General features: G+C 47.4%; 2 protein-coding genes across 6 annotated transcripts in view; one reads left to right on the forward strand and one right to left on the reverse strand.

Moving 5' to 3' along the window:
* Nucleotides 1–2,148: 2,148 nt before the first annotated feature.
* Nucleotides 2,149–10,171, reverse strand: ACTR1B (actin related protein 1B). The gene is made up of 11 exons (XM_027622981.1): nt 10,007–10,171; nt 7,871–7,935; nt 6,525–6,600; nt 5,330–5,455; nt 4,861–4,985; nt 4,411–4,627; nt 4,182–4,274; nt 3,921–4,095; nt 2,890–2,951; nt 2,594–2,634; nt 2,149–2,431 (listed from the first exon to the last, which is right to left on the reverse strand). Exons 1-11 carry the CDS (start codon nt 10,052–10,054, stop codon nt 2,329–2,331), a joined length of 1,131 nt encoding a protein of 376 aa, XP_027478782.1. The 5' UTR covers nt 10,055–10,171; the 3' UTR covers nt 2,149–2,328.
* Nucleotides 10,172–14,625: 4,454 nt separating this feature from the next.
* C8H2orf92 (chromosome 8 C2orf92 homolog) overlaps nt 14,626–25,943 on the forward strand; it is a 38,014-nt gene continuing 26,696 nt past the window's right edge. For 2 of the 5 annotated variants that reach the window (XM_027622984.1, XM_027622989.1), the window contains exon 1: nt 14,626–14,788. In XM_027622984.1, the coding sequence (XP_027478785.1) occupies nt 14,722–14,788 (67 nt within the window). In that variant the 5' untranslated portion in view covers nt 14,626–14,721. Of the gene's footprint in view, nt 14,789–25,749; nt 25,865–25,943 lie in introns of those variants that run through there. The other 3 variants (XM_027622983.1, XM_027622985.1, XM_027622986.1) reach the window with 2 other exon arrangements.

The following is a 25,943-nucleotide window of genomic DNA, read 5'->3' on the forward strand; positions in this document are numbered from 1 at the left end:
AATGGACTGGGTGGAGGGGGAGGATGAAGCTAGCATCATAAGACAGGGTGCTAGAGGCCAGCACAGTAAAGGAGCATAGAAAGGCATAGAAGAACCAACAGAACTTGGTAAATGGCAGAAAGTGGAGAAGGTAAGGAAAAGGAAGGAGTCAAAGTAATAATGCTCCAAACCCGTGTAGTTTGGAGAAAGTGGTACCATGAACCCAACCCCAAAAAGTGTTCTCTGTAAACTGTTTTCCCCTTGAGGGCACGTACAGGCTTAACTACCCTGTGACCACAAAGCCTGGTAAAATACCCTGTGACGACAGGCCTCAGTCAGCTCTCCCTTACTACCTGATCTCAGCTCTCGGCCCTCCTTCAACCCCACCAAATCCAAATGCCTTCAACACACGGCTATGACAACCATCCTTCCATGGCCAGCTGCCCACCACCTAGGACACAGCTAAAAACCCTCTCCAGGCCCTCCACGAGCTGGCCCCCACCTCCCTTTTGGGTTTATCTTGCATTATGACCAGAGGAGGCCACTCAGCCTTCCCTGCTAACTTGGCATCACTTGGGTCCGTGCCCTCTCAAGCCCCACTGGTCCCCGGCGTCCCCTTGAGTTCTTACCTCAACTGGGAACACCCTCCCCTACCTGCTTGACCCCTCCTGAACCTGTGCAAGTCATCCCACCACTTGCTGAGCTAGATGCCCCTCTTCCCAGCCCCACAATGCTACCAAAATGGCCAGTCCATCTTCTTCCCCTAACCCATACGTTTTTGGGGGCAAAGACATGTCTTGTTTACCACTGGCCCCAAACCTGAACCTGTGGCACCTTCCTGGACATACTGCAGGTGTCCAAATCCCTGATGAAGGAAAGGAAAGGGCAGACAGTCACCGATCTCTCTCATGCCTCACTGTACCCTCCCATCCCCCACCACTCAGCTTCTTCCTTCAGAGCTTAGCTCATCAACACAGCCTTCTCCACCTCCCCCCACAGTCTCCTTCCAGCTGGCCTGACCCCTGAGCCCACACCACTGTTGGGTCTGTCAGCCTCGGCCATGTCTGAGCAGGCCAGCAGAGGTGCCCAGACAGAATGGGCGGGTGCGGATGCCCCGAGCCCCAGGCCTGCCTGCCATGAGGTCCTGTCCAGGAATAAGGCTGGGGAAGGCAGCCTTGTTCTCTGCTTCTGAGTTCTCCACTCCTCCTGGTGGATTGCAGCAAGTGGGTAATGAGGCAGGGGAATTCTACCACCAGGTTGAGAGCCCAACCTCCTGGGGCCTCCTGTGCCTCGTTGCCCCGCCAACCACTGAAACCCTCAGGCTCCTGAGCTAGAGCCAGTGCCATGCTGCCTTCTTGCTGGTCCTTTCTCTCAAAGTCCCCAGGGATGGATGAGTGAACAACAACACAAAGAACCACAAGAAAACAGAGCCACGCACTAGGCCTTGTCCATAATTATTACTATAATGATTTACAAAAAAGGTTTTCAGGCAACTGTGTTAAATTATTGTACATATCTGGGAGAGGGAAGTGGGGGTCCTGGCCACAGGGTCAATGAAAACCTCCTTCATGGGAGAGGTGGGAAAAGGAAATGTGCCCCCCTTACTCCTTCTAGGTCTGACTTCAGATTAAGTGGCTTCCTCTCAACAAATGGAAGACCATTAACCCTTTCCTATCCAGGGCACTAAGGTAAAGGAGAAGGAGCAGTGTCAATGAAGTGCTTTGAAGGGAGACCGCAATAAACTGGCCACCCGGACCCCGTGATCCTCTGCCCTGGCTCCAAAGGGTCTGATCCCCCCAGACCCTTGGCTGGGGATGGAAGACTGCCCAGTCCTCAGCCTACACCAAGGCATCCACCTAGGAAGACAGGAGCACTGAATGCGATAGGGTAAGGGATGCCTCGGTGTGGCACAGGAAGCGGTGACGCACCAGTGGGGAGCTGCTGGCCACCCCTCCACCCATGCCTCAAGGCCAGCTACGCAGGCATCCAGGCACTCTGGCTCTGGGTGGGATCCTGGCCTCGGAGCCTGGGGAAGCAGCCCCAGGGGTCAGAACAAGACCCTGCCAGGGGAGACCCCTGGAAAAATCCAAAGCTGGGCTCCTCAATTCCTAAGTTCCAGCTCATGACTCCATCCATGCAGCTAAATGTTACTGTGTGCGTGTGTGCGCGTGTGTGCGTGTGTGCGCGTGCGCAGGGGAGGGCTGCAGGGAAGCATGGCTGCCCCATCTGCCCAGGGTTCAGGGCATGCAGGGGACCCTAAGCCTAGGATGTGAGCCCAGACCGGAAAGGGGTAAGGGCTCTGACTCCCCTTTCCTCCCACTCTCCCAACACGCTACACCTCTTCGGGCACTAGAAGGTTTTACGATGAATAGCACGGGAGCCATCCTCTTCATACTCCTTTTTGGATACCCACATCTTCTTAAAAGTATCGAGCGAGGCCAGGATGGAGCCACTGTGAGAAGGGAGGGATAGACTCTTGTGGACCCAAAGGTTCGGCCATCGACCATTTCTGGGCACTCAGAGCTCCATCTCCTTTACCTGGGAGGGAACCCACCTCCACCTGGCCTGGGCCAATGGTCTCCTCCCAGAGCCCTCCCCGTGAGCCCCGCCTCACCCGATCCACGTGGAGTACAGCCGCTCCTGAGGGGCCGAGATCTAGAGGGAACAAGCAGCAATGTAATTGTCCATCCCACACGGCAGCCCCCACCCCAGCCTTGGGAGCCTCTCCCCGAGGGCCCGAGGCCAGGTAGCAAGTGTATCAGCTGGGAGCAGTGGCAGCAGCCGGACACGGAGGAGCTGGCTGGGCCGAGCTGGGAGTGAGAGGGTGTCAAGGTGGCATTTGTCCTTTCCTCCCCCACAGTCAAGGTTGCCTAGCACCCCCATGCCCCCTGGGGCTCCCTGTAACCTCACCTTGATTTTGACATCCTTTGGGGCAAGCTTCTTTACTTCACTTAGCAATCGGTCACCGAAGCCTGTGAACACAAGGCTGGCTGAGCCCAGGGCCCACATCTGAACCCCCGTACCAGCTGCTGCCACCCTTCTTTTACTAGTTCTTTCCAGGATCAAGGAGGGGGGCAAGCGACCCCAAGGGCAGGAAAGAGCACCATGCCTGAGGTGGGCCCAGCTTCCCCAGAGAGCCAGTGTGAGAGGGAACCCCGAGTCACACAGCTCAGTCTGGCTCCTGCGCTCTTCCACCCAAAGCAAAGTCACAGGTAAATGACAAATCAGGGGAATATCTACCATTTCTGCCCATCACAGAGGCAAAGATCACACGCAGTGCTGGGAGGGCCCTGGGGGACTCACTTTGGCGGTAGCTACCAGATAACAAGAACCTATGCCCACCCTCGGACTCAGCAAGTCTCTTGGGATTTCCCCTAGGGATATTCTTACTGCGTGAGGTTGTCCGATGGAGCACCTCTGTGATTAGAGATGGCTGCAACAACCTCGCAGGCCATCAGCAGGTCAAGGGGGAAACGGCACATCCACTCAGCGAAATGCCACATGGCCATATGAAAGAGCTCACATGGATGGGGAAAGACCTTCCAGATATGGGGCTATGTGACAAATACATGGTGTGCAGCTTGGGGAGCGTGTTATGATGGGTGTAAAAGCGGGAGCAAGGGGAACGCACTTTCGCTTACACCTGCACAGTGCTGCCGAGCGCACAGCTGAGGAACCTGTACCTGCCGGGGGAGGGGGCAGGGCGACCAAGACAGTGGGGAAAGGGAGACGTCATCTCACACATTTCAGATCTTATGTGAACTTATCACCTACTTACAAAGTCAATAAAATTTAATTTTAAGCCTTTCTCTTAAAAAAATAAATGGTGAGTACCAAAAAGCCAATAGAAAACGGGCCACGTCCCAGGCTCCAGGGAGGGGGGTGCGGTCTAAGTCCTGATGGTACCTTAGTCTTGATCGCCACCTCCCAAATGGGGCTACCTTTGAAAAGCGTAGAGCCACCCGAAAGCACAATGTTGGCGAACAGCGTCCGGCGAAGGTCCATGTCAGACTTGTGGATGGCGAAGGCCAGCACCTCGTGGAGCCCTTCACTCTCATCACCTACCAGGTCTGGCTGGAACAGCAGCTCAGGGGCCCGGAACCGCGCTGGCCCCACCTTTGGAACACAAGATTGAGGGGGCCTCTTCTTCCTCCAGATAGCATCATCACCGCCGCCCCCCAGTGCCAGGCCGGGCAACTTACGTCGAGCATGCTGCCGTCTGGCAAGGTGTACTGCACCTTCTCCGTCTCCAGAGCCTCATCCTTCTGCGGGTTGATGGAGAGGTAGCAGGCTCGCTGCGGTGGGCAGGGACACAATGCTCAGAAGGCTGCAACCGGGAAACCCACACCCGGGGCTCAGCCTCACGCCTTGGTGCCGCCACCTCCCGTTGCCGCACCCAGCCTGCCTCCACACCCTCCTGCCATCTGTCACCTCTTTGATGGTCCGGACAACCTCGAACTCGGCTGAGGTGTGAAAGTCAACTCCTTCCTTGCGCAGCAGTAGCCGGAGGTAGCGGGAGACATCGCGGCCAGCAATGTCCACGCGCATGATGGAGTGCGGCATGGCAAAGCCCTCGTAGATGGGGACAGCATGAGTGACCCCGTCCCCCGAGTCTAAGACCACTCCCGTCGTGCGTCCTGTTGCATACCTGTCACCAGGTCAGCATCCCTTCACCTCAGCCACTGAGGCACGGGGCCCTCCTCACCCCTGGAAGGGACCCTGGGACATGGGCATTATTGGGTCTGAAATAGGGACCTGAGGAACTCCCCAAAGGAACAGTTACCAGGGGGCTGTTTCTATGGGCAAGTGAGACATGAGCAGGAGGATGGCCGCAGGGAGGACGGGGACCCAGGGGACCCCCAGGGCTTAGGGAGCACTCACAGGCTGAGCACGGCCTGCATGGAGATAAACAGGGCTGGCACGTTGAAGGTCTCAAAGAACACCTCTGCTGCCTTCTCCCGGTTCTTACTTGGGTTGAGTGGAGCCTCCGTTAGGAGAACAGGATGCTACAAGAGATGGCAGGGTTTAGGCACGGGTAGACAACGTGCTAGGCCCTAGAAGGATCTTCCCAGCCGGCCAGCCCCCCGCTGTGAGCACAGGCTGCTTCAGCCTGCCATCCTGCCCGAGGGCAAGAGCCCACTGTCTGTCAGCAGTTCCCCTTCCAAAGATCCCGCTTTCTCTGGAGAACTCGACTTGGCAGCCACCGACTGTGCGGACCCGCATCCACGCCACGAAGAGGCAGCAGGTGCTAATAAAATCCAGAGGAAGCGGGGCAGCACAACCAGGAAGGAAAGAGCAGTGAGACTGCAGAGCGAGGGCAGAGTGGGGAATTCAGGGCTGCCTATCACACCTCCTCGGAGAAAGTCTGCAGCTGGTCCTTGGAGTAGACGTACTGCCAGATGCGCTCCATGTCGTTCCAGTCCCGTACCACGCCGTGCTCCATGGGGTAGCGGATGGCCAGCAGCCCCCGGTGCTCCTGTCAGGGAGGGTGGGAAGGTCAGCCGGAGCGCCGAGCCCCTCTCCAGCAACCGCTTTCCGCCTTCCTGTGAGCCACCCCTTCATCTGCCCTGAATAGAACCACCACTGCTTCCTGGGTGTCCCCAAGCCTGGTGGCAGGTCCTGCACTCAGCACAGCCTCCTCTGTCCAGCAGCAGCTTCTCAGGCCCTCAGGGCCCAGTCAGCTTCAACTGGTAAGGGACAGTGAGGGTGGCGACGTGCTCCCTCCAATGCTAGTCCTCCCCTTCCTCCCCTGGCTGTGCTTCGGGGGCTTCTCTACTTGCCACCAACATGTTCTCCTCTCTTTTCCCCTCACACTGCCCAGTTTCCTTCCCACCACTCTGCAGTGACTGCTCTGGAGCCAGGAGCCGCCTTGTGGCCGATCCCACGCTGTTCTCTCCTGTGGTCACCTGTGGCTCACTGCTCCTTCCAGCTTTTCAGCCACTGCTCACACGTCCTGCACGGACCTGCCCTTCGGTGGGCCCCCAGAGTGTGCCCCCTTTCACCAAACACCACTGGACCGCTCTCACCCACAGCCATGGCTCCTACCGACCCCACCTCCTGAGAGGCCCACATCTCTGCACCCCTGGCTCAGCGCCCCCCACACTGTGTCCCCCTGGTGCCTAAACTGCACTTGCTGCTGCCCCCCTACACCTCCGCTCCTCCCCCCAGGGCCTCCTCTGGCCATGCAGCATTTAGACAAGCCACCCCACCTGGAGTGTAAGAGGTGGCCCCATGACACTCATTTCTATCAGTCATCAAGTCTGAGGGATCCAGACTCTTAAGTCACTTTTTAATCAATTCTTTCCTCTGTAGCTTCCAAATCGCTCTACAAGACAGGGCATGAAGTAGTCTGTTCCCCCATACAGGAACCCTCGTGCCGTCTCAGGGTGTTTCCGAGCTGAAGCCTTGAGAGCCCAGGAAGATACCAGACAGATGGCCCCAGAAAACAGATTCCCTCTCGGGAGGTACAGGTCTGACCACGAGCCCATGTTCCCGGGACTATGAAGACCCCAAGCCCAGGCAAAGGCAGGCTCCACAGGTGTTACCTCTGCTTTTGGTCCAATGAAGAGGTCCCCCTCCAGGGCTCCAGCCATCACTCGCATGTGCTTAGGGCGCCCGACACTGCAAGGACAGGTCGAGTCAGCAAGGTGGGTGTGGGGCGTGGGTGAGCCCACGTCCAGGAAAACCAAAGTCTAACTCTTGTGGTCAAAGGGTAACTGCTCCAAAGCATCTGGACGTGGCCACATGGCAAAGGCCAGAACCCAGGCCTAGGGGATAGGGGCCTACATAGCAGGCCTTGGCAGGATGGCATGCTCAGGGTCAGAAGAAAAGGTATCCTTTCCATTCCTCACCCTCCCTCCCAGAGAGGGCGGAGAGCTCTGGAATCTCGGCCCTTCATGGTCCAGCCCTGGCAGAGGGTCAGCTTCTGTAGCCACAATGACTCAGCCCACACTCTCAATTTCAGAAGGGCAGGGCTGCTGCCACTGTCTATAGGCCAAGGTCCCAAAGTTGGGTCATGGCTCCCTTGTGCACCTCTCGCTCATTCATTTGGTCCTGTCCCTGCCCACTGCCAGGGCTTTCAGAATACAGATTCAGTTCTTGGAAGACTGGACGGACGACCTACCATTCCAAAATTTGCCCCAAGTTCCCTGCACATCAATAGGAACTTTTAATTGTACCGAAGTGGGGTTCAGAAAAGAAAGCTGAAGCCCTACTGAGTGCTTGGTGCTCCAAGCTGGCCCTGTCCCCAGACCAGGTGTGGGGTTCTTGGTATAGCCAGCCACTTTGGGGCCCCCCAGTGCCCCCACTTAGGCTAATCCCTCTAAAACCTCCAGGATTTGAGAAGAAGCACCACCCAGGGAAAACTTCCCGATGGGCTACAGTAGCCGAAGGAGCACTCCAGGTTTATTCCGTGCTTTCCCCCCTTACCCCTGCTGTCACCGGCTCTATTCAGGGAAACACTCCCCTTGACTGAAACCCATTATTTTCTAGAGTTGGAAAATAAACAAGCCCTGAAAGAAACATTTCCTGGGAGGAAAGGATGGCTGTGCATTAATATTCCACTCTTTCTCCTCTAAGTTTGGGTTTTTCTCCCAGAGCTGTCTCCCTTCCATTCTTGCTGCTGCTATGCCACCCTGTTCCCAACAGAATGCTGGTGGCTTCTCCTTCCTTCCTGGCTCAAGGAGGGACCAAATGAGACTTCAAAGAGGAGGAAGCCCAGAGCGCTTGTCTTGTCCTTCCAGAGCCGGTAACAGCATTAGCCTCACAAGTCTGATGTTTTCCCTTATAGGTGGGGGGCAAGAGTTGGCTTCAAAGAGAGCTGTGACAGAGAGCCAATGTTCTTCTAGGAATCCAACAAAAAGGTTAGGGCTGCTGCCTGAGCAACACTTACTAGTTTGGGAAACAGTATTTGGGAATCTGGTCTCCTGCAAAGCCAGCCTTGATCACCCCCGAACCCTGCAAGGAAAAACAATGTTTAGCTCCTGACATACACCTCCAGATGAAGGCAGTGCCCTGCAGTAGAGAGAACTGGCTGCTCCATCATGGCAGCCTGGGGAGGAAGTCTGAGATCCTGCCAAGAGGGCAAGATCATTTACAAGGACACAAGGGATTCACAACTCGGGGGTTATTTTGCACCCCTCCTCCCAGATTTGACAATGTCTGGAGACTGGGGAGGGGAGAGCAGGGGGAGAGGGCTACTGGCACCTAGGGGGTAGATGCCAGGGATCCTACTAAATATCCTACAATACACAGGCCAGCCCCTCACACACCAAGAATTATTTAAAACTATCTATCTACGTCAATATTGTGGAGATTGAGAAAACATGAACTACATCCTCCTCTGCACACTCTAGGGTCAGTTCTAGGCAGGAGGAATCCCTAGCAGCATAAGCTACTCCCCAAAGTCATCTAGAAGCAACCTCCAAGCATAGTTTTTTTTCAATAGCCCCTGGCCACCCCCACCTCCCATCCCAGCAGACATTGACCTCATACAGGACCCACCCGGGGAAGATCACTGTGTACACAGTGACAACTGGCACCTCTCTTCAAGTGGCTTCTCCAAAGACTACAGGTAAAGAACTTGGTCCCACCACTGCTCCAGCATGGAAACTAGACTTAGGATCTTAAAGGGAACCTGGTATCTAGAAACCTCCCACTAATGAAGGAATCAGCCTCTCAACCTCACTTCCCACAGATCACTGTCACAACCTTTTGGTGCAGTGCAGAAATAAACATCCTCACGTTAGAGAGGAGAGGCTGGAAGCCCACGGGGACCAGGAAGGTTGTCCTCTGAACTCCTAAGCCTCTTGGTTAGCCCAAGTGAATGATCTGCCCAAGAAAGGAAGTGTCCTAGTTCCTCCTGTAGCCTATTGGAGAGGACCTCCGAGCCCAGTTCTAGCCTTCTTATTAAACACCCCCTGCTGTGATTCAAGGAGCCCACGTGGATACTCCGAGAAAAAAAAAAAAGCCATTCAGGATTACATGGGGGTCATGTGGGAGGGAGACACATCCCAGTAAGAGGAGTGAGTCATAATCAAAAACTCCAAGGCACACACAGCTCAGGCAAATACCCAGCTAGGGGCAGATCTATAGATCTCCTGCCTTTCATTTTCCTCCCATGGACCGGAAAGTTCTGAGGTCAGAAATCCTAAGGGCAGCTGAAAACATGCTGAGCCCCAGTGCTGAAGGACAAGGCCACAAGGAAGCCAGGCAACTTTTCTCTGAAGCTTCCAAACCATTATCCCAAACTGCTATAGGTCTTGGGAAGAGTGGTCCTGAACTCTCCCCACTGTCCTGCTAGCTGTGGAATTTCTGCTCAGCACCGGCAAGGAGTACTTAAGGAGAGGGTCAAAGCAGCCAAGTGGCCAACCAGGTGATGGTGGATATGTGGTTGGCAGAACTTAAAAAATATATATATATATCCCCCCCCCACCAAAGAGCCCAGGAGGGCCTGTCCACTCTGGACACTCTGCTAAGAGTTGCAGCCTCTTGGGAACTGCTGTTGTGGAGGTCACCAAGCGAACTCTCCCTGAAAGATCAGACCAGCACTGTGCAACAGGACAAATGCTGTCTCTCCTCTTCCATGAGGAGGGGTACCCAGAGCCCGAGAAGAGGGTAAAGGGGCTGGGGCCGAAACCTAACCACTGACCCCCCTCTCAACCAAGAAGAGTTCAGAGTGCGTCCCCGGGCCTGACACACGGGTGCATGGCTGGGCCGTCAGGCTGTCACTCCAGCACTCCCGATGCTGATCAAGTGTCGCTAGACAGATGGATCCCCTGCCTCTCCAGTACCTCCCCGCCGGGCTCGGGGAGGGGGGGCGGGGGGGGGGCGCTTCGGGCAGGAGTTCCGCTGCACCGGTGTAGGGGCTGGCCCCAAGGCCCAGGCGACAGAACCAGCTGAGCAGGAGAGCCCTAGGCGGACGTGGCGGGCGGGCAGTGCGTGGAGACTGGCGGGGGTCCCTCCCGGCACCGCCGCATGCGCCCCCGGGGGCAGGGCGCCCGTCCTCCCCCCGACTGCCGGGCCTCACGTTGTCGATGACCACCGGCTGGTTGGCGATAATGTCGTAGGACTCCATGGCCCGGCCGGGCCGGCCCTGCCCAGCGCGGGGCTGCAGGAGGGACCCGCGGGCGTGCGGACCTAGACCGCGGCCGCTCTAGACACGGTGCCGCGCCCCTCCCATCCCGCACGCGCAGCTTACGCTAGCCCCGCGGGGCTTGGTGGAGGGCGCCCCCCCACCCCGGCCAATCACCGCTCCCACTCGTGCGGATTGACGGCGAGCGCCCCGGGCCTGCTGCGGGCAAGGGGGCGGGGCCTCCGGGTGCTGACCAGCCAATTGAGGCCTCCTGGAAGTATTGCCGGGGCGCTTCCAAGGTAGGCTGCGCCGTGTTTTGGGGGGGCGGGGTGACGTCATGGCTCGGCTTTTAAAGGGGACCCGGGCAGAGTCTAGGGGGTTCTGAGAGTCACCTGTCCTGGAAGACTTCGTTCCCGAGCGGCAGCACCTGCGACCACGCTACTTCGTGAGCGTGTAGTCCACGAGGAGGCCGGGGCTGGGTATTTTACCCAAGGCATTTCTTTACCGAGCACTGGGGAGAATCCTTTTCCATGTAAAAATTACAGTTCTGTGGTAACTTGGTAGCTGGCGTTAATCGAACACCTGCTGTGTGTTTGCGGAGCACTTCTACCCATTTCACATAGATTATATTAAATCCTTGCACTAACTGTCAGGTAGCTGTATTCTTATTCCCATTTCGCAGATGTGGGGATAGAGGGGCCTCACAACTCTGTGACTAGCCCGGAGCTATCCAGCTAGCAACAGCTGGGGTCAGCATGCCCGCAGCCTCCAGCGCCTCTGCGGTCTGTAGCCGCAACGGTGCAAGGGATCGAGTCCTAAATTCATTTACCAAACTGAGCCATGGTTATTTGCTTCTACTTACACCTTTCCCACTAAACTGTGAGATTAAATTTGGTAAAGGTGAAGCACAACATTATACAGAAAAGTGCAGAAATCACATTTCAATGAATTATTACAATGTGGGCACACTTGTCTAACCATAACTGAGTTTAAGAAACAGAGCATGACCAGCACCCCAGAAGCTACCCGCTCCTCAGTCGCTGCCCGGCTCCTCCTCCGAGGTGACTGCTTTGCTGAATTGTAACACCAAAGGTTAGTTTTGCCGATTTAGGAACTTTATGCAAATGGAATAATAAGTATGCATTCATAAAATGGGCCAGTGTGCAACCATTAAAAATAATGAAGTTTTATATAATCTCATATGAAACACATCAGGACATAGGGCTAAGTCAAAGCAAAGAAAGCCAGACACAGTGTCCAAAATGTTTTATGTGTGAGAGTCTCCAAAAAGTATATGAGGCAACTTCAGGGCTCACATGGGAAAGGGACCACTGGTAAATGTGGGTGAATGAAGGGGGAATTCTTTTTTTTACAATATAATTTTTTTTGCTATTGAATTGTTTTTAACTTGTTCATGTATATATTTTCCCCCTCATCTTTTTTATTGTGGCAGAATACACACAACATAAAATTTACCATCTTAACCATTTTTAAGTGTACAGTTGAGTGGTATTAAATACATTCATAATGTTGTGCAACCATTACCATCATTCATCTCCAGAACTCTTTTCATCTTGTAAAACTGCAACTTTGTACTTATTAAACAGTAACTCCCCATTCCCTCTCCCCTCAGGCCAGGGCAACCACTGTTCTACTTTGTTTCTATGCATTTAGATACCTCATGTAAGTGGAATCATATAATAGTTACCCTTTTGTGACTAGTTTATTCTACTTGGCATGTCCTCAAGGTTCATCCATGTTGTAGCATGTGACAGGATTTCCTTTCTTTTTAAGGCTGAATAACATTCTATTATATGACCATACCACATTTTGCTTATTCATTCATCTCTTGAGGGACCTTGGGTTGCTTCCACATCTTAGCTACCGGGAATAACACTACCATGAACATGGGTGTATAAATGCCTCTTTGAAACCCTGTTTTCAATTCTTTGGCATATATAGCCACATATAGGGTTGCTGGATCATGTGGTAGTTCTATTTTTAATTTTTTGAGGAAGGGCCATGCTGTTTTCCATAGCAGCTGCACAATTTTACATTCCGAACAACAGCCCAAGAGGGTTCCAGTTTCTCCACATTCTCATCAACACTCGTTATTTTCTGGTTTTGGTTTTGTTTTTGTTTTTAGTAGCCAACATAATGGATGTATGGTGGTATCTCATCATCGTTTTGATTTGCATTGCTTTAATGATTTGTGAGGTTGAGCATCTTTTCATGTGCTTATTGGCCATTTGTATATCTTCTTTGGAGCAATGTCTATTCAAATCTTTTGTCCATTTCTGAATCGATTATTTGTTGTTGAGTTTTAGGAGCTCTCTACACATTCTGGATATTAATCCTTTATCAGATATTTGCAAACATTTTCCCCATTCTGTGGATTGCCTTTTTACTCTGTTAATAGTGTCTTCTGATGCACAAATTTTTTGCATTTTCAGGAAGCCCAATTTGTCTATTTTTGTTGTTGTTGTCTGTGTCTTCGGTTTCATATCTGAGAAATCATCACCAAATCCAATGTCCTGAAGCTTTTGTCCTGTTTTATTTAAAAAAATTTTTTTAAGATTATTTATTTATTTATTTTAGAGAGAGCATGCACACGAGCCGGGGGAGGGGCAGAGGGAGAGGGACAAGCAGACTCCCTGTTGAGGAGAGCCCCATGGAGGGCTGGATCTCAGGACCCTGAGATCAGAGTCGAAGTCAGACGCTTAACCAACTGAGCCACCCAGGCACCCCTTGCCCTGTTTTATTTTAAGGATTTTATAGTTTTAGTTCTTATATTTAGGACTTTGACCCGTTTGGGGTTTTTGTATATAATGTTGGGTAAGGGTCCAACTTTATTCTTTTGCATGTGGATATCCAGTTTCCCAGCACCTTTTGTTGAAAAGACTGTCCTTTCCCCATTGAATGGTTTTGGCATTTGTCAAAATCGTTTGACCACATATGTGAGGGCTTATTTCTGGGCTCTCTGTTCTAGTTCATTGGTCTGTATGTCTGCCTTTCAGACATATTACTTTTTAAATGAAATAAAAAACTGAAGTGGAAAAGTATCTGCATGACAAACAGCCAAGCATTTATGAAAGAAGTGCTAGGGTTCTGCTTGCGAAGAAACTCCATGAACCCTGGGCAGCAGGGGCAACAGTGCTGGGGGAAGAGTGGCTGAAAAGGGCCCCCAAGGTACACGTTATTGAAGGCTGTAGAGCAAACCCAGCTACAGAGGCAGGAGGGCAGGCTCATCAATTATCCTCTGAGACAACCATGAAGAAGAAGAGCTCAGAAACCTTACTTTGGAGGGAGAAAGGGACAAAGAGAAAGAAAAACTGGGAGGGGCAGGAGAGAGTGATAAGGTGAGAGAATCCCCCAAACCTGCAAGGCCAGCCACTCCCTCCTTGCTCCTTCTAGCTTCTCTCAGCATCTCCCCATTTCTTACCTGGACGGCTCCCTAGCTCTTAGATCTTCTCAATTTCAATAAAGACAAAAGTTACCAATGCAGGTCAGTTCTTAGCACGCATGGAAGAACCATCGGATAGGGTCTTTGGGGATTTCCCGGAGAGACAGACCCCAAAAGAAAGACAGAGAAGATGGAATGCTCTGCCTGATGCTACCTCCTCATCCTTTCTACTACAGATACCCAGCTGTGGCCACCAATGATTTGAGAAAAATTAGTTACCAAACAAAACTATTAAGGAAATACTGTCATCTAAATTAACTGAAAATTGGATGAGTTCGTGCTGTAGCCTGAGTGCTTCCCCTTTGATTTCTGTTGGATTTCCTTTTAAGATCTTATCTTATTATTTCCTTGGGCACTTAGGATGGAAGATTGGGGTGACCTGAAGAGTCAGATGCCTGGGTGTAATTTACTATCTTCGAATCAGAACCCTATCATTCTGTTTCATTTTTGTGTATCTCACAGGTGAAAACATAGGGTCACCTTGTTATACATTGCATTTTCTTATGCTCTGTGAAATAGAAATGACACACAGTAAACTGCATATATATAAAGAGTACAGTTTAGTGAATTTTGACATATGAATACACCGTGAAACCATTTTCCCCTATCAGGATAATGAAGATATACATTGCCCTGCAGTTCGTCAGGCACCTTGGTAAGCCCTTCCTTTCCTCCCCCTTTTGCCCCTTTGTCCTTAGACAAGCACTAGCCAGGACTTTCTGTACTATAGATTAGTTGTCATTTTCTAGAATTCTCTATTGTATATGATTACATGGTTATGCATAATACAGTATTTATATATTTAAATATATAGAATGAATTGTAATATAGTGGGATTTTAAATTGTATATAAATAGACTACATAAATGGACTCATCTGTATGTATTTCTTTTGTTGTCTGACTTCTTTCACTCAGCACATGTATTTTGAGATTGCTTCATGTTATTGCGTGTAACATGTTTGTTACTTTTAATTGTTTAGTAATTTTATCTTATTTTAATTTTATCTTATTTAAAAAATATTTTATTTTATTTATTTGACAGGGAGAGAAAGAGAGAGAGAGAGCACAAGCAGGGGGAGCGGCAGGCAGAGGGAGAGGGAGAAGCAGGTTCTCGGCTGAGCAGGGAGCCCATTCAGGGCTCCATCCCAGGACCCTGGAATCATGACCTGAGCTGAAGGCAGATGCTTAACCGACTGAGCCACCCAGATGCCCCAATTGTGTCGTAACTTTAATTACATGGACATACCACAATTTGTTTATCCATTCACCTCTTGTGAGTATTTGGAGTGTGTCTAGCTTTTGCCTATTGCACATAAAGCTGCTATGACCATTCATGCATAATTTTGTGGGCATATGCTTCATTTCTCTTGGGTAAATACCTAGAAGTGGAATGGCTGGATCGTATAGCAAATACATGTATAATGTTTTAAGAAAATGCTGTTTTCTAAAGTGTTGCCCCATATTACACTTTCACCAGGAGTGTATTGCTCTACATCCTCACCAACATTAGGTATTGTCAGTCTTTTATTTTTATTTTTATTTTTTTAAAGATTTTATTTATTTGACAGAGAGAGACACAGCGAGAGAGGGATCACAAGCAGGGGGAGTGGGAGAGGGAGAAGCAGGCTCCCCACCGAGCAGGGAGGCAGATGCTTAATGACTGAGCCACCCAGGCGTCCCTATTGTCAGTCTTTGAAACTTTTAGCCTTCCTAACACTTTTAATGTATATTTCTCTAATGACTAATAATGTTGAGCATCTTTTCATGTGCTCATTTGTCATCCATATGTCTTCTTCAGCAAAGTGTCTTCAACTCTCAATCCCATTTTTAAATTGTCTATTTATTATTATTATTTTAAAAAATATTTTATTTATTTGAGAGAGAGATCATGAGAGAGCACAAGTGGAGGGGAAGGGCAGAAGCAGGCTCCTGCTGAGCAGGGAGCCTGATGCAGGGCTCCATCCCAGGACCCCGGGATAATGACCTGAGCAAAAGGCAGACGCTTAACCAACTGAGCCACCCAGGCACCCTGGTTGTCTATTTATATTAAGTTGTGTTCTTTATGTACTTTATTTATTTATTTATTTATTTTTTAAAGATTTTATTTATTTATTCATGAGAGACAGAGGGAGAGAGAGAGGGATAGAGAGAGAGAGAGAGAGAGAGAAGCAGAGGGAGAAGCAGGCTCCCAAGGAGCGGGGAGCCCGATGCGGGACTCGATCCCAGGACCCTGGGATCATGACCTGAGCTGAAGGCAGATACTTAACCATCTGAGCCACCCAGGCGCCCTCTTTATGTACTTTAAACACAAGTCCTTTGCCAATATGTTTTGCAGATATTGTTTCCCAATGTTTGGCTTGTCTTTTTTTTTTTTTTTTTGTAACAGTGTCTTTTGAAGAACAAACATTTTGTTTTGTTTTGATGAAGTCCAAATCTAAGGTCGGTAAGAATTCCTCTTATATTTTATTTTAGAAGTTCTAGTTTTAGCTTTTACATTAAGGTCTAGTCTTTATTTTGAGTTAATTTTTCTGCATGATATGAGGTAAGGGTTAAGGTTCATATTTTTTGCCTATTGCTATCAAATTATTCTAATATTATTTGTTGAAAAGAATATATTTTATCCATTGAATTGCCCTAGCATCTTTGTTATTAACCAATTGACCTTATATATGTGCATTTATTTCTGGACCTTCTACTTTGTACCATTGATCTATATGCCAATACCACATGTTCTTGTTTACTATAGTTTTATACATCCCAAAATTAGGTCATGTAAGTCCTTCTTTGTTCTTCTTTTTCAAGTTGTTCTGAACCACTTGAAATTCTTTTTTTTTTTTTTTTTTTAATTTGACAGAGAGACACAGTGAAAGAGGGAACACAAGCAGGGGGAGTGGGAGAGGGAGAAGCAGACTTCCAGCTGAGCAGGGAGCCCGATATGGGGCTCAATCCCAGGACTCTGGGATCATGACCTGAGCCGAAGGCAGACACTTAATGACTGAGCCACCCAGGCACCCCTGAACCACTTGAAATTCTTGGTCAGTTGTTTTCCATACAATTTTAGGGTCAGCTCTTCCATTTCTACAAGGAACCCTGCTGGGATTTTGATTGGTTTTGCATTAAATCTACCAATCACTTTGAGGGGAATTGAGATCTTAACAACATAATGTCTTCTTTTTTTGTTTTTTTAAGATTTTGCCTATTTGAGAAAGAGAGAGAGCATGAGCAGGGGGAGAGGCAGAGGGAGAGGGAGAAGCAGGCCCCCCCCCCCCCCCCGAGCGGGGAACCTGCTGTGGGGCTTGATCCCAAGACCTGGGATCATGACCTGAGCCAGGCAGACTCTGAGATCACAACCTGAGCTGAAGGCAGATGCTTAACTGACTGAGCCACTCAGGCACCCCCACATAATGTCTTCTGATCCATAAGCATAGTATGTCTCTCTCCGTATTAGGTCTTTAAAATTTTCTGATTATTATCATTATTTGATAAGGCATATTCTTTAATCCCTGTCACCTATTTCACCCATCCCCCAACCCACCTCTCGTCTGGTAATCATCAGTTTGTTCTATATAGTTAAGAGTCTGATTCTTGGTTTCTCCCTCTTTCTCTTTTTTAACCTTTGCTCATTTTTTGTTTGTTTCTTATATTCCACATATGAGTGCAATCATATGGTATTCATCTTTCTCTGACTGGCTTATTTCTGTTAGCATTATAGTCTCTTGCTCTATCCATGTTGTTGCAAATGGCAAGATTTCATTCTTTTCTTTTTTTTTTTTAAGATTTTATTTATTTATTTGAGAGAGAGAGAATGAGAGATAGCACGAGAGGGAAGAAGGTCAGAGGGAGAAGCAGACTCCCTGCTGAGCAGGGAGCCCGATGTGGGACTCGATCCCCAGACTCCAGGATCATGACCTGAGCCGAAGGCAGTCGCTTAACCAACTGAGCCACCCAGGCGTCCGGTTTCATTCTTTTCTTATGGCATATATCTATCATCTATCTATCTATCTCACATCTTCTTTATCCATCCATCTGTCGATGGACACTTGGGCTGATTCCATAATTTGGCTATTGTAAATAATGCTGCAATAAACACAGGGGTGCATGTATCCCTTTGAATTAGTGTTTTTGTATTTTGGGGGTAAATACCCAGTAGTACGATTCCTGGATAATAGCATAGTTCTATTTTTAACTTTCTGAGGAACTTCCATACTGCTTTCCACAGTGGCGGCACAAGTTTGCACAAGTGTTCCTATTTTTCCACATCCTCACCAACGCTTTGTTGTTTTTTAAATTTAATTAATTACTTTTTAAATTTTTAATTTATATTTTTATTTTTTTGTAGTTTTTTGATATTATTTATTATTTTAAGAATTTTTTGGTGTATAGGTCTTATACTCTTTCATCAAGTTTATTGCTAAATGTTTTATATTTTTGATGCTATTATCAATAGTATTTTTAAAATTTCAATTTCTGATTGTTTAATGTCAGTATCTAGAAATACAATTGATTTTTAAAAATAGATTTATTTTTTAGAGCAATTTTAGTTTTATAGAAAAATGATGCAGAAAGTAACAGTTCCCATATACCTCTACCCCTTACCCTCTTTCCCCTATTATTTTTTTTAAAGATTTTATTTATTTATTTGAGAGAGAGAGAGAGAATGAGAGCTAGAGAGCACGAGAGGGAAGAGGGTCAGAGGGAGAAGCAGACTCCCTGCTGAGCAGGGAGCCCGATGTGGGACTCGATCCTGGGGCTCCAGGATCATGACCTGAGCCGAAGGCAGTCGCTTAACCAACTGAGCCACCCAGGCACCCTCCCCTATTATTTTTTTAAAGATTTATTTATTTGAGAGAGAAAGAGTGTGTGTGCCCATGCACTAGTGGAGGGGAGGGACAGATGGAGAGAATCTTCAAGTAGACTCCCTGCTAAGCAGGGAGACTGACTCAACTTGAGGCTAAATCCCACGAGCCATGAGATCATGACCTGAGCCAAAATCACTAGAGGGACACTTAACCAACTAAGCCATCCAGGCACCCCTTCCCCTATTATTAACATCTTGTTTTAGTGTGGTACATTTATTATAATCTATGAACCAATATTGATACATTATTATTAACTAAGGTCTGTAGCTTATACTAGGGTTCACTGTTTTGTACAATCTGTGGGTTTTGATAAATACATAATGTCATGTAATCACCATTACTGTATCATACAGAATAGTTTTTTTTTAAAGATTTTATTTATTTATTTGACAGAGAGAGACACAGTGAGAGAGGGAACACAAGCAGGGGGAGTGGGAGAGGGAGAAGCAGGCTTCCCGCGGAGCAGAGAGCCTGATGCGGGACTCGATCCCAGGACCCTGGGACCACGACCTGAGCCGAAGGCAGACGCCTAACGACTGAGCCACCCAGGCGCCCCCATACAGAATAGTTTTATGGCCCTAAAAAATCACCTGTGCTCCACTTATTCATTCCTCCCTCCTCCTGAATCCCTGGCAACCTGATCTTTTTACTGTTTGGTTTTGCCTTTTACAGAATGTCTTATAGTTGGAACCATACAGCATGTAGCCTTTTCAGACTGGCTTCTCTCACTTAGTGTTAGGCATTTAAGTTTCCTCTATGTGTTTCTGTGGCTTGATAGATCATTTCTTCTTATTGCTAAATGATATTCCATTGTTTCAATGCGCCACAGTTTGTTTATCCATTCATCTATTGAAGGATATTTTAGTTGCTTTCAATTTTTGGCAATTATGAATAAAGTTGGTGTAAACATTCATATGCAGGTTTTTGTGTAAATGTGATTTCAACTCACTTGGGTAAATACCGAGGAGTGTGATTGGTGGATGGTGAACCTATGCTTTTTTGTAAGAAACCACCAAACTTCATTCCAAAGTGGCTGTACTATTTTTTTTAAAGATTTTATTTATCTGAGAGAGAGTACAAGCAGTGGGAGCTGCAGGCAGAGCAAAAAGCAGGCTCCCCGCTGAGCAAGCAGCGAATGCGGGGCTCCGTCCCAGGACGCTGGGATCATGACCTGAGCCAAAGGCAGACATTTAAACTACTGAGCCACCCAGGTGTCCTGTGGCTGTACTATTTTACATTCCTACCAGTAATGAATGAGAATTCCTGTTGCTCCACATACTCACCAGCATTTGTTGTTAGTGTTTTGGACTTTAGCTGTTTTAATAGCTGTATATGGCATCTCATTACTGTTTTAATTTGCAATTCCCTAATGACACATGATGTTGAGCATCTTTTCACATGCTTATTTGCTACTTGTATATCTTCTTGGTGAGGTGTTTGTTCAGATCTTTTGCCCATTTTTAATATTTTTTTTAGTTTTAAGAATTCTTTGTATATTTTAATTAATTAATTAATTTTTAAAGATTTATTTATTATTTTAGTTAGAGAGTGAGCAGGGGGAGGGTCAGAGAGAGGGGGAGAGAATCCTGAAGCAGACTTCCCACTGAGCATGGAGCCCAACATGGGGCTCAATCCCAGGACCCCAAGATCATGACCTGAGCCGAAATCCAGACTTGGCTGCCTAACCAACTGACCCACCCAGGCATCCTTATTTATTTATTTTTTAAGTAGGCTCCATACCCAGTGTGGGGCCCAAGATGGGGCCCAAACTCACTACTCCAAGATCAAGACCTGAGCTGAGATCAAGAGTCAGATGCTTAACCCACTGAGACATCCAGGTGCTCCAAGAATTCTTTGTATATTGTAGATACAAGCCCTTTATTACATATGTGTTTCAAAAATATCTTCTCCTAGTCTGTGGCTTGTCTTTCCATTCTGTTAATACAATTGATTTTTAAGTATTGACCTTGTATCCTGCCACCTTACTAAACTCATTTTTTCTTAGGATTTCTTAGAATTTTCTACGTAGATGATCAAGTCAACTGAGAATAAAAACAGTTTTACTTCTTCCTTTCTCTTTTTTTTTAAGGGGGGAGGGGCAGAGGGAGAGAGAGTTTCTTTTGTTTTGTTTTTTGAGAGAGAGAATATTAAGCAGACTCCACACCCAGCCTGGAGCCCCATGTGGGGCTCTATGTCACTACCCTGAGATCATGACCTGAGCTGAAATCAAGAGTCTAACGCTTATTAACCGATTGAGCCATCCAGGTGCCCCTCCTTCTTCCTTTCTAATTCATATGCCTTTCATTTCTTTTTATTGCCTTATTGCATGGGTAGACCTTTAGAACAATGTTGAATGAAAGTGGTGAGAATGACATTTTTGCACTGATCCCGAGATTAGGGAGAAGGCATTTTGCTACGATATATGTTACTGTAGATTTTTTATAGATGCCCTTTATCAAACTGAGAAAGTTCCCTTTATTTTACATCAATGGGAGTTTTATCCTAAATGATGGTAGATTTTGTCAAGTGCTTTTTCTGCATCTAATGTGATGATCATATGGTTTTTCTGTTAATGTGATGAATTACAGTTACCTATTTTTGAATGTTCAAGCAGCCTTGCATTCTTGGAATAAGCCGCACTTAGTTGTGGTATGTTAGCCTTTAAAAAATACTGTTGGATTCAATTTGCTAAAATTTTGTTAAGAATTCTTACATCTTTGGGGCGCCTGCATGGCTCAGTTGGTTAAGTGTCTGCCTTTGGCTCAGGTCATGATCCCAGGGTCCCAGGATTGAGCCCGACATCGGGCTCCCTGCTCAGCGGGAAGTCTACTTCTCCTTCCTCTGCCCCTTCCCCTGCTTGTGCTCTCTCTCTCAAATAAATCAATAAAATCTTTAGAAAAAAAGAATTCTTGCATCTTTTATGAAAGATATTAGCCTGTAGTTTTCTTTTATTATAATACCTTTGTTTTGGTATTAGGATAATGCTGGTCTCATAGAATGAGTTAGGAAGTATTTCCTCAGTTTCAACTTTTCAGAAGAGTTTGTATAGAGTTGATGATGTTTATTCCTTAAATATTGGTAGAGTTAACCAGTGAAGCCATCTGGACTTTGAGTTTTCTTTGTGGGAAAGTTTGTACCCACAAATTCAGTTTCTTTAACATAGAGCTTTATCTTTTAAAATTTTTTAAAAGATTTTATTTATTTATTTGACAGAGAGACACAGCGAGAGAGGAAACACAATCAGGGGGAGTGGGAGAGGGAGAATCAGGCCTCCTGCGGAGCAGGGAGCCCGATGCGGGGCTTGATCCCAGGACTCAGGGATCATGACCTGAGCTGAAGGCAGACGTTTAACCGACTGAGCCACCCAGGTGCCCCAAGCTTTTTCTTTTTTAAAAAGAAAAACAATTTCTTTTTTGGAGAGCTATTTAGGTTATTTTTTTTTCTTGAGCAAGTTCTGTTTATATCTTTCAAGGAATCTGTGCATTTTATCTGACTTGTAGAATCTATTAACAAAAAGTTGTTCATTATGTAACGTCATTTTCCTCTTAACATCTGTAGTATCTGTAGCGATGTCTACTCTCACATCCCTGATATTGGCAATGGGTGTCTTCTCTCTTTTCCCTCATCCGTCTGGCTAGAGGTTTATCTATTTTACTGATTTTCTCAAAGAACCAGTTTTTGGTTTCATTTTTATTTTTTTTTATTTTTTTACTTTTTTAAAAGATTTTATTTATTTATTTGAGAGAGAGAGAGAGAATGAGAGAGAGAACATGAGAAGGAGGAGGGTCAGAGGGTGAAGCAGACTCCCTGCTGAGCAGGGAGCCTGATGTGGGCTCGATCCTGGGACTCCAGGATCAAGACCTGAGCCGAAGGCAGTCGCTTAACTAACTGAGCCACCCAGGCGCCCCTCATTGATTTTATTTTATTATGTTATGTTAATCACCATACATTACATCATTAGTTTTTGATGTGGTGTTCCACGATCCATTGTTTGCATATAACACCCAGTGCTCCACGCAGAACATGCCCTCCTTAATACCCATCACCAGGCTAACCCATCCCCCAACCCCCTCCCCTCTAGAACCCTCTGTTTCTCAGAGCCCATAGTCTCTCATGGTTCATCTCCCCCTCTGATTCCCCCCCTTCATTTTTCCCTTCCTACTATCTTCTTCTTTTTTTTTTTTAAAGATTTTATTTATTTGAGAGAGAGAGAGAGAGAGAGCATGAGAGAGGGAAGGTCAGAGGGAGAAGCAGACTCCCCGCCGAGCAGGGAGCCCGATGCGGGGCTCAATCCCGGGACTCCAGGATCATGGCCTGAGCCGAAGGCAGTCACTTAACCAACTGAGCCACCCAGGCGCCCCCTTCTTTTTTTTTTTTTAACATGTAATGTATTATTTGTTTCAGAGGTACAGGTCTGTGATTCAACAGTCTTACACAATTCACAGCACTCACCATAGCACATCTCCTCCCCAATGTCTATCACCCAGCCACCCCATCCCTCCCACCCCTCACCACTCCAGCAACCCTGTTTGTTTCATTGATTTTTTTTCAGTGGTTTTTACGTTATTAAAAGATAACAGTAGGGGCACCTGGGTGGCTCCGTCAGTTAAGCTTCTGCCTTCAGCTCAGGTCATGATCTTGGGGTCCTGGGATTGAGCCCCACCCACATCGGGCTCCCTGCTCAGCAGGGAGTCTGCTTCTCCATCTCCCTCTCCCTCTGCTCCTCCCCCCTGCTCGTGCTCTTTCTCTATCTCTCAAATAAATAAATAAAAAATCTTTTAAAAAAAGGTAACACCAACAAACAAAGAAGAATATGTGACAGAGACATATGTGGTCTGTGAAGCCTAAAATATTTTCTATTTGACTTTTTATAGAAAAAGTTTATTGACTCCTGCTCTAGACCTGGATGACTGCATAATTATAGATGTTTTCCCTTCATGCCTAGATACTCAACAAATCTGCCTGGAAATAAGAGAAATGAGGCAGAAAAAGGCTAATGATCACTTAAATGTAAGTGCCATAGGGTGCACTTAGGTTGCAAAGCAGCCTGAATTCTGTTCCTCTGGTGATGTGAGCAGATGGAAGGGAAGGGAAGGGGTAACATGGGAGAGGAGGTGGTAAGTATTCCGAGAATAGGACTTCCTAGGATTCAGTAGTGGCCTGAAGAATGTTAAGGGGACTTACCTGGCCTCTTATTTCATCAGCAGTAAAATGAAGGTGATGCTGGTGTAGTCCCCACAGGGACAATGGAGGTGGGGAAGGTGGCCAGACTTGGGGATGTGTGGGAAAATCGAACAGAGAGGATTTGTTCATGGACTTGATGTATGGTGAGAGAGAAAGAGAGGAGTCTAGGATGAACCCTGGATTTTGGCTTGAGTGCATGGAAGGATGGATTTGTTGCTGAGATGGGGAAAGTAACAGGAGTGGGCAGTGGGGATCAAGAGTTAGGTGGCTGTGCCTCTTGAGTTTGAAGTTAGCTTATTTTTTCCATTGCCTTGGTTTCTACAACGCTCAGCACTGTGTGAAGTCTCCCCGGTAAAAGGCCCCCAGTGGACTCCATTTCCACCTCACACCTAGCCCACACTCAGCCCTTTCCAAGGTTTTGCTCCACTGAAGCTTCACCCATCTCTTTTCTCATGTCTTTTCCACCCCTGGGTATTTTTTTTCCCATCTACCAGGACACATTATTGGTATTTCCACACATAGGGTAGGTTTACTCTTTCTGGAGGAGATTTTAGACCATCTTGGGCTGCTGTGTTTTCTCACAACAAGGGCAAGTGGCAGAAGTGAGGGAGTCAGTGCCTGGAGTTAGTGTTTATTTTTCTATTTACTGATAATTTGAAGTTGGACATTTTCTGTCTTTTGGGTACGCTGAGGGTGTTGTTTTATATGTTGCTTTTGTTCTATTTTTTGTTTTTGTGAAGATATTTTAGAGAAGTAGGTTTTATGGGGCTGCCATTACCTAATGTTATGGGTTGAATTGTATCCCCCTTCCTAATGTTATGTTGATGTCCTCACCCACAGTACCTCAGAATGTGGCTCTATTTGGCCTGTCTTTACAGAGGCAATCAAGTTACAGTGAAGTTCTTAGGGTGGGTCCCAAGCCCGTATGACTTGTATCCTTATAAGAAGAGGAAATTTGGACACAGATACAGATGCAGGAAAGATAATATGAAGATGTAGGGAGAAGACAATCATTTACAAGCCAAGAAGAGAGGCCTCAGTAAGAACCAACCCTGCTGACACCTTGACCTTGGACTACTAGCCTCCAGAACTATAAAACAATAGATTTCTATGATTTAAGCATGCCTCCCCTTATTTTGTGGTGCTTTTTTATGGCAGTCCCAGTAAGCTAAGATGCCTGAGTCACTCAGAATTCTAATATATAACTTTTTGTGTAACTTTTTGTCCCCTAAAGATCTCTTCAGTCCCCGACTGCATACAGTGCATGAGCCTAAGGGCTAAAGGGCAGGGCTGGCTACATAATTTGTGGGATTCAGTGCAAAATAAAAATGTGGGGAAGAATGTACAGTTAAATGTGCTATAATATAAAGATTTTACCTTTAAAAATAGTTATGTTTATAAAACATAATAGGGGAAACAGTGATACACATGTGACAACATCAACTTTTGTTTGTATTTTCAGAGTTATAATCATATATATATATTTAGATTTTATTTATTTATTTGAGAGAGAGAGTGAGTGAGAGAGAGCATGAGTGGGGGTTGGGGAGAGGGAAAAGCAGACTCCCCACTGAGCAGGGAGCCTGATGTGGGGCTCAATCCCAGGACCCTGGGATCATGACCTGAGCTGCAGACACATAACTGACAGCCTCCCAGGCGCCCCAGAGTTATAATCATATGTAATACAATAAATAACAATACTATCGTAATGCAATATCTTGATTTAGCATAAGATTTTTCTGACTACCCTAGCTACTTCCAATTCACTTAAGCTGATTTGTGTGTGTGTGTGTGTGTGTGTGTGTGTGTGTGTGTGTGTGTGTGTGTATAATTTTTAAGTAATCTCCACATCCAACATGGGGCTCAAACTCACAACCCCAAGATCAAGAGTCATATACTCTACCGGCTGAGCCAGGCAGGTGCCCCTCACTTAAGCTGATTTAGTTGATTGTTCTGTCATGTACAACTCAAGAGTCCTGGTTAATATCCTACCATCTTCAGGCTGCAGTGCACACAGGATGGAGGAGGGTGCTGCAGAGCCGAAGGGGTGGGTGGAAAGCCTGTTTCCTCAGGGTGGCCGGTGGCCCCTTCTCGTCCCTCTCCACAGACACCAGGCCCTGCCCCCTCCCCCTGTAGAACTGCCCCCCACCTTGCTTCCTGGTGTGACTTCACAGACCTTCTGGTTCCACAGTATCCTGGAGCTCGAGGCCATTATGGCTGAAGGATTTTAGGAGAGATACAGACTATGGCAAAGAAGAGAGGAACAGAGACCCTCTTCTTTGTTCTCTTTCTGGACTGTTGGCAAGGTACAGAGCTCTGCCCTCTCAAAGGTCCTGTCACAAGTATAGTGTGGCAGATACCCAAGTAAGAGACTCCCTGTGAACC

The sequence above is a fragment of the Zalophus californianus genome, chromosome 8 (genome assembly GCF_009762305.2).
Source record: "Zalophus californianus isolate mZalCal1 chromosome 8, mZalCal1.pri.v2, whole genome shotgun sequence".
NCBI lineage: Eukaryota > Metazoa > Chordata > Mammalia > Carnivora > Otariidae > Zalophus > Zalophus californianus.

Coding starts and splice junctions, on each gene's coding strand:
- ACTR1B (XM_027622981.1), bottom strand. CDS start 10,054: ATGGAGTCCTACGACATTATCGCCAACCAGCCGGTGGTCATCGACAAC. Junction 4,986..5,329: donor TGCAGACTTTCTCCGAGGAG/GTGTGATAGGCA, acceptor CATCTCTTGTAG/CATCCTGTTCTCCTAACGGA. Junction 2,635..2,889: donor CAAAGGATGTCAAAATCAAG/GTGAGGTTACAG, acceptor TGTTCCCTCTAG/ATCTCGGCCCCTCAGGAGCG.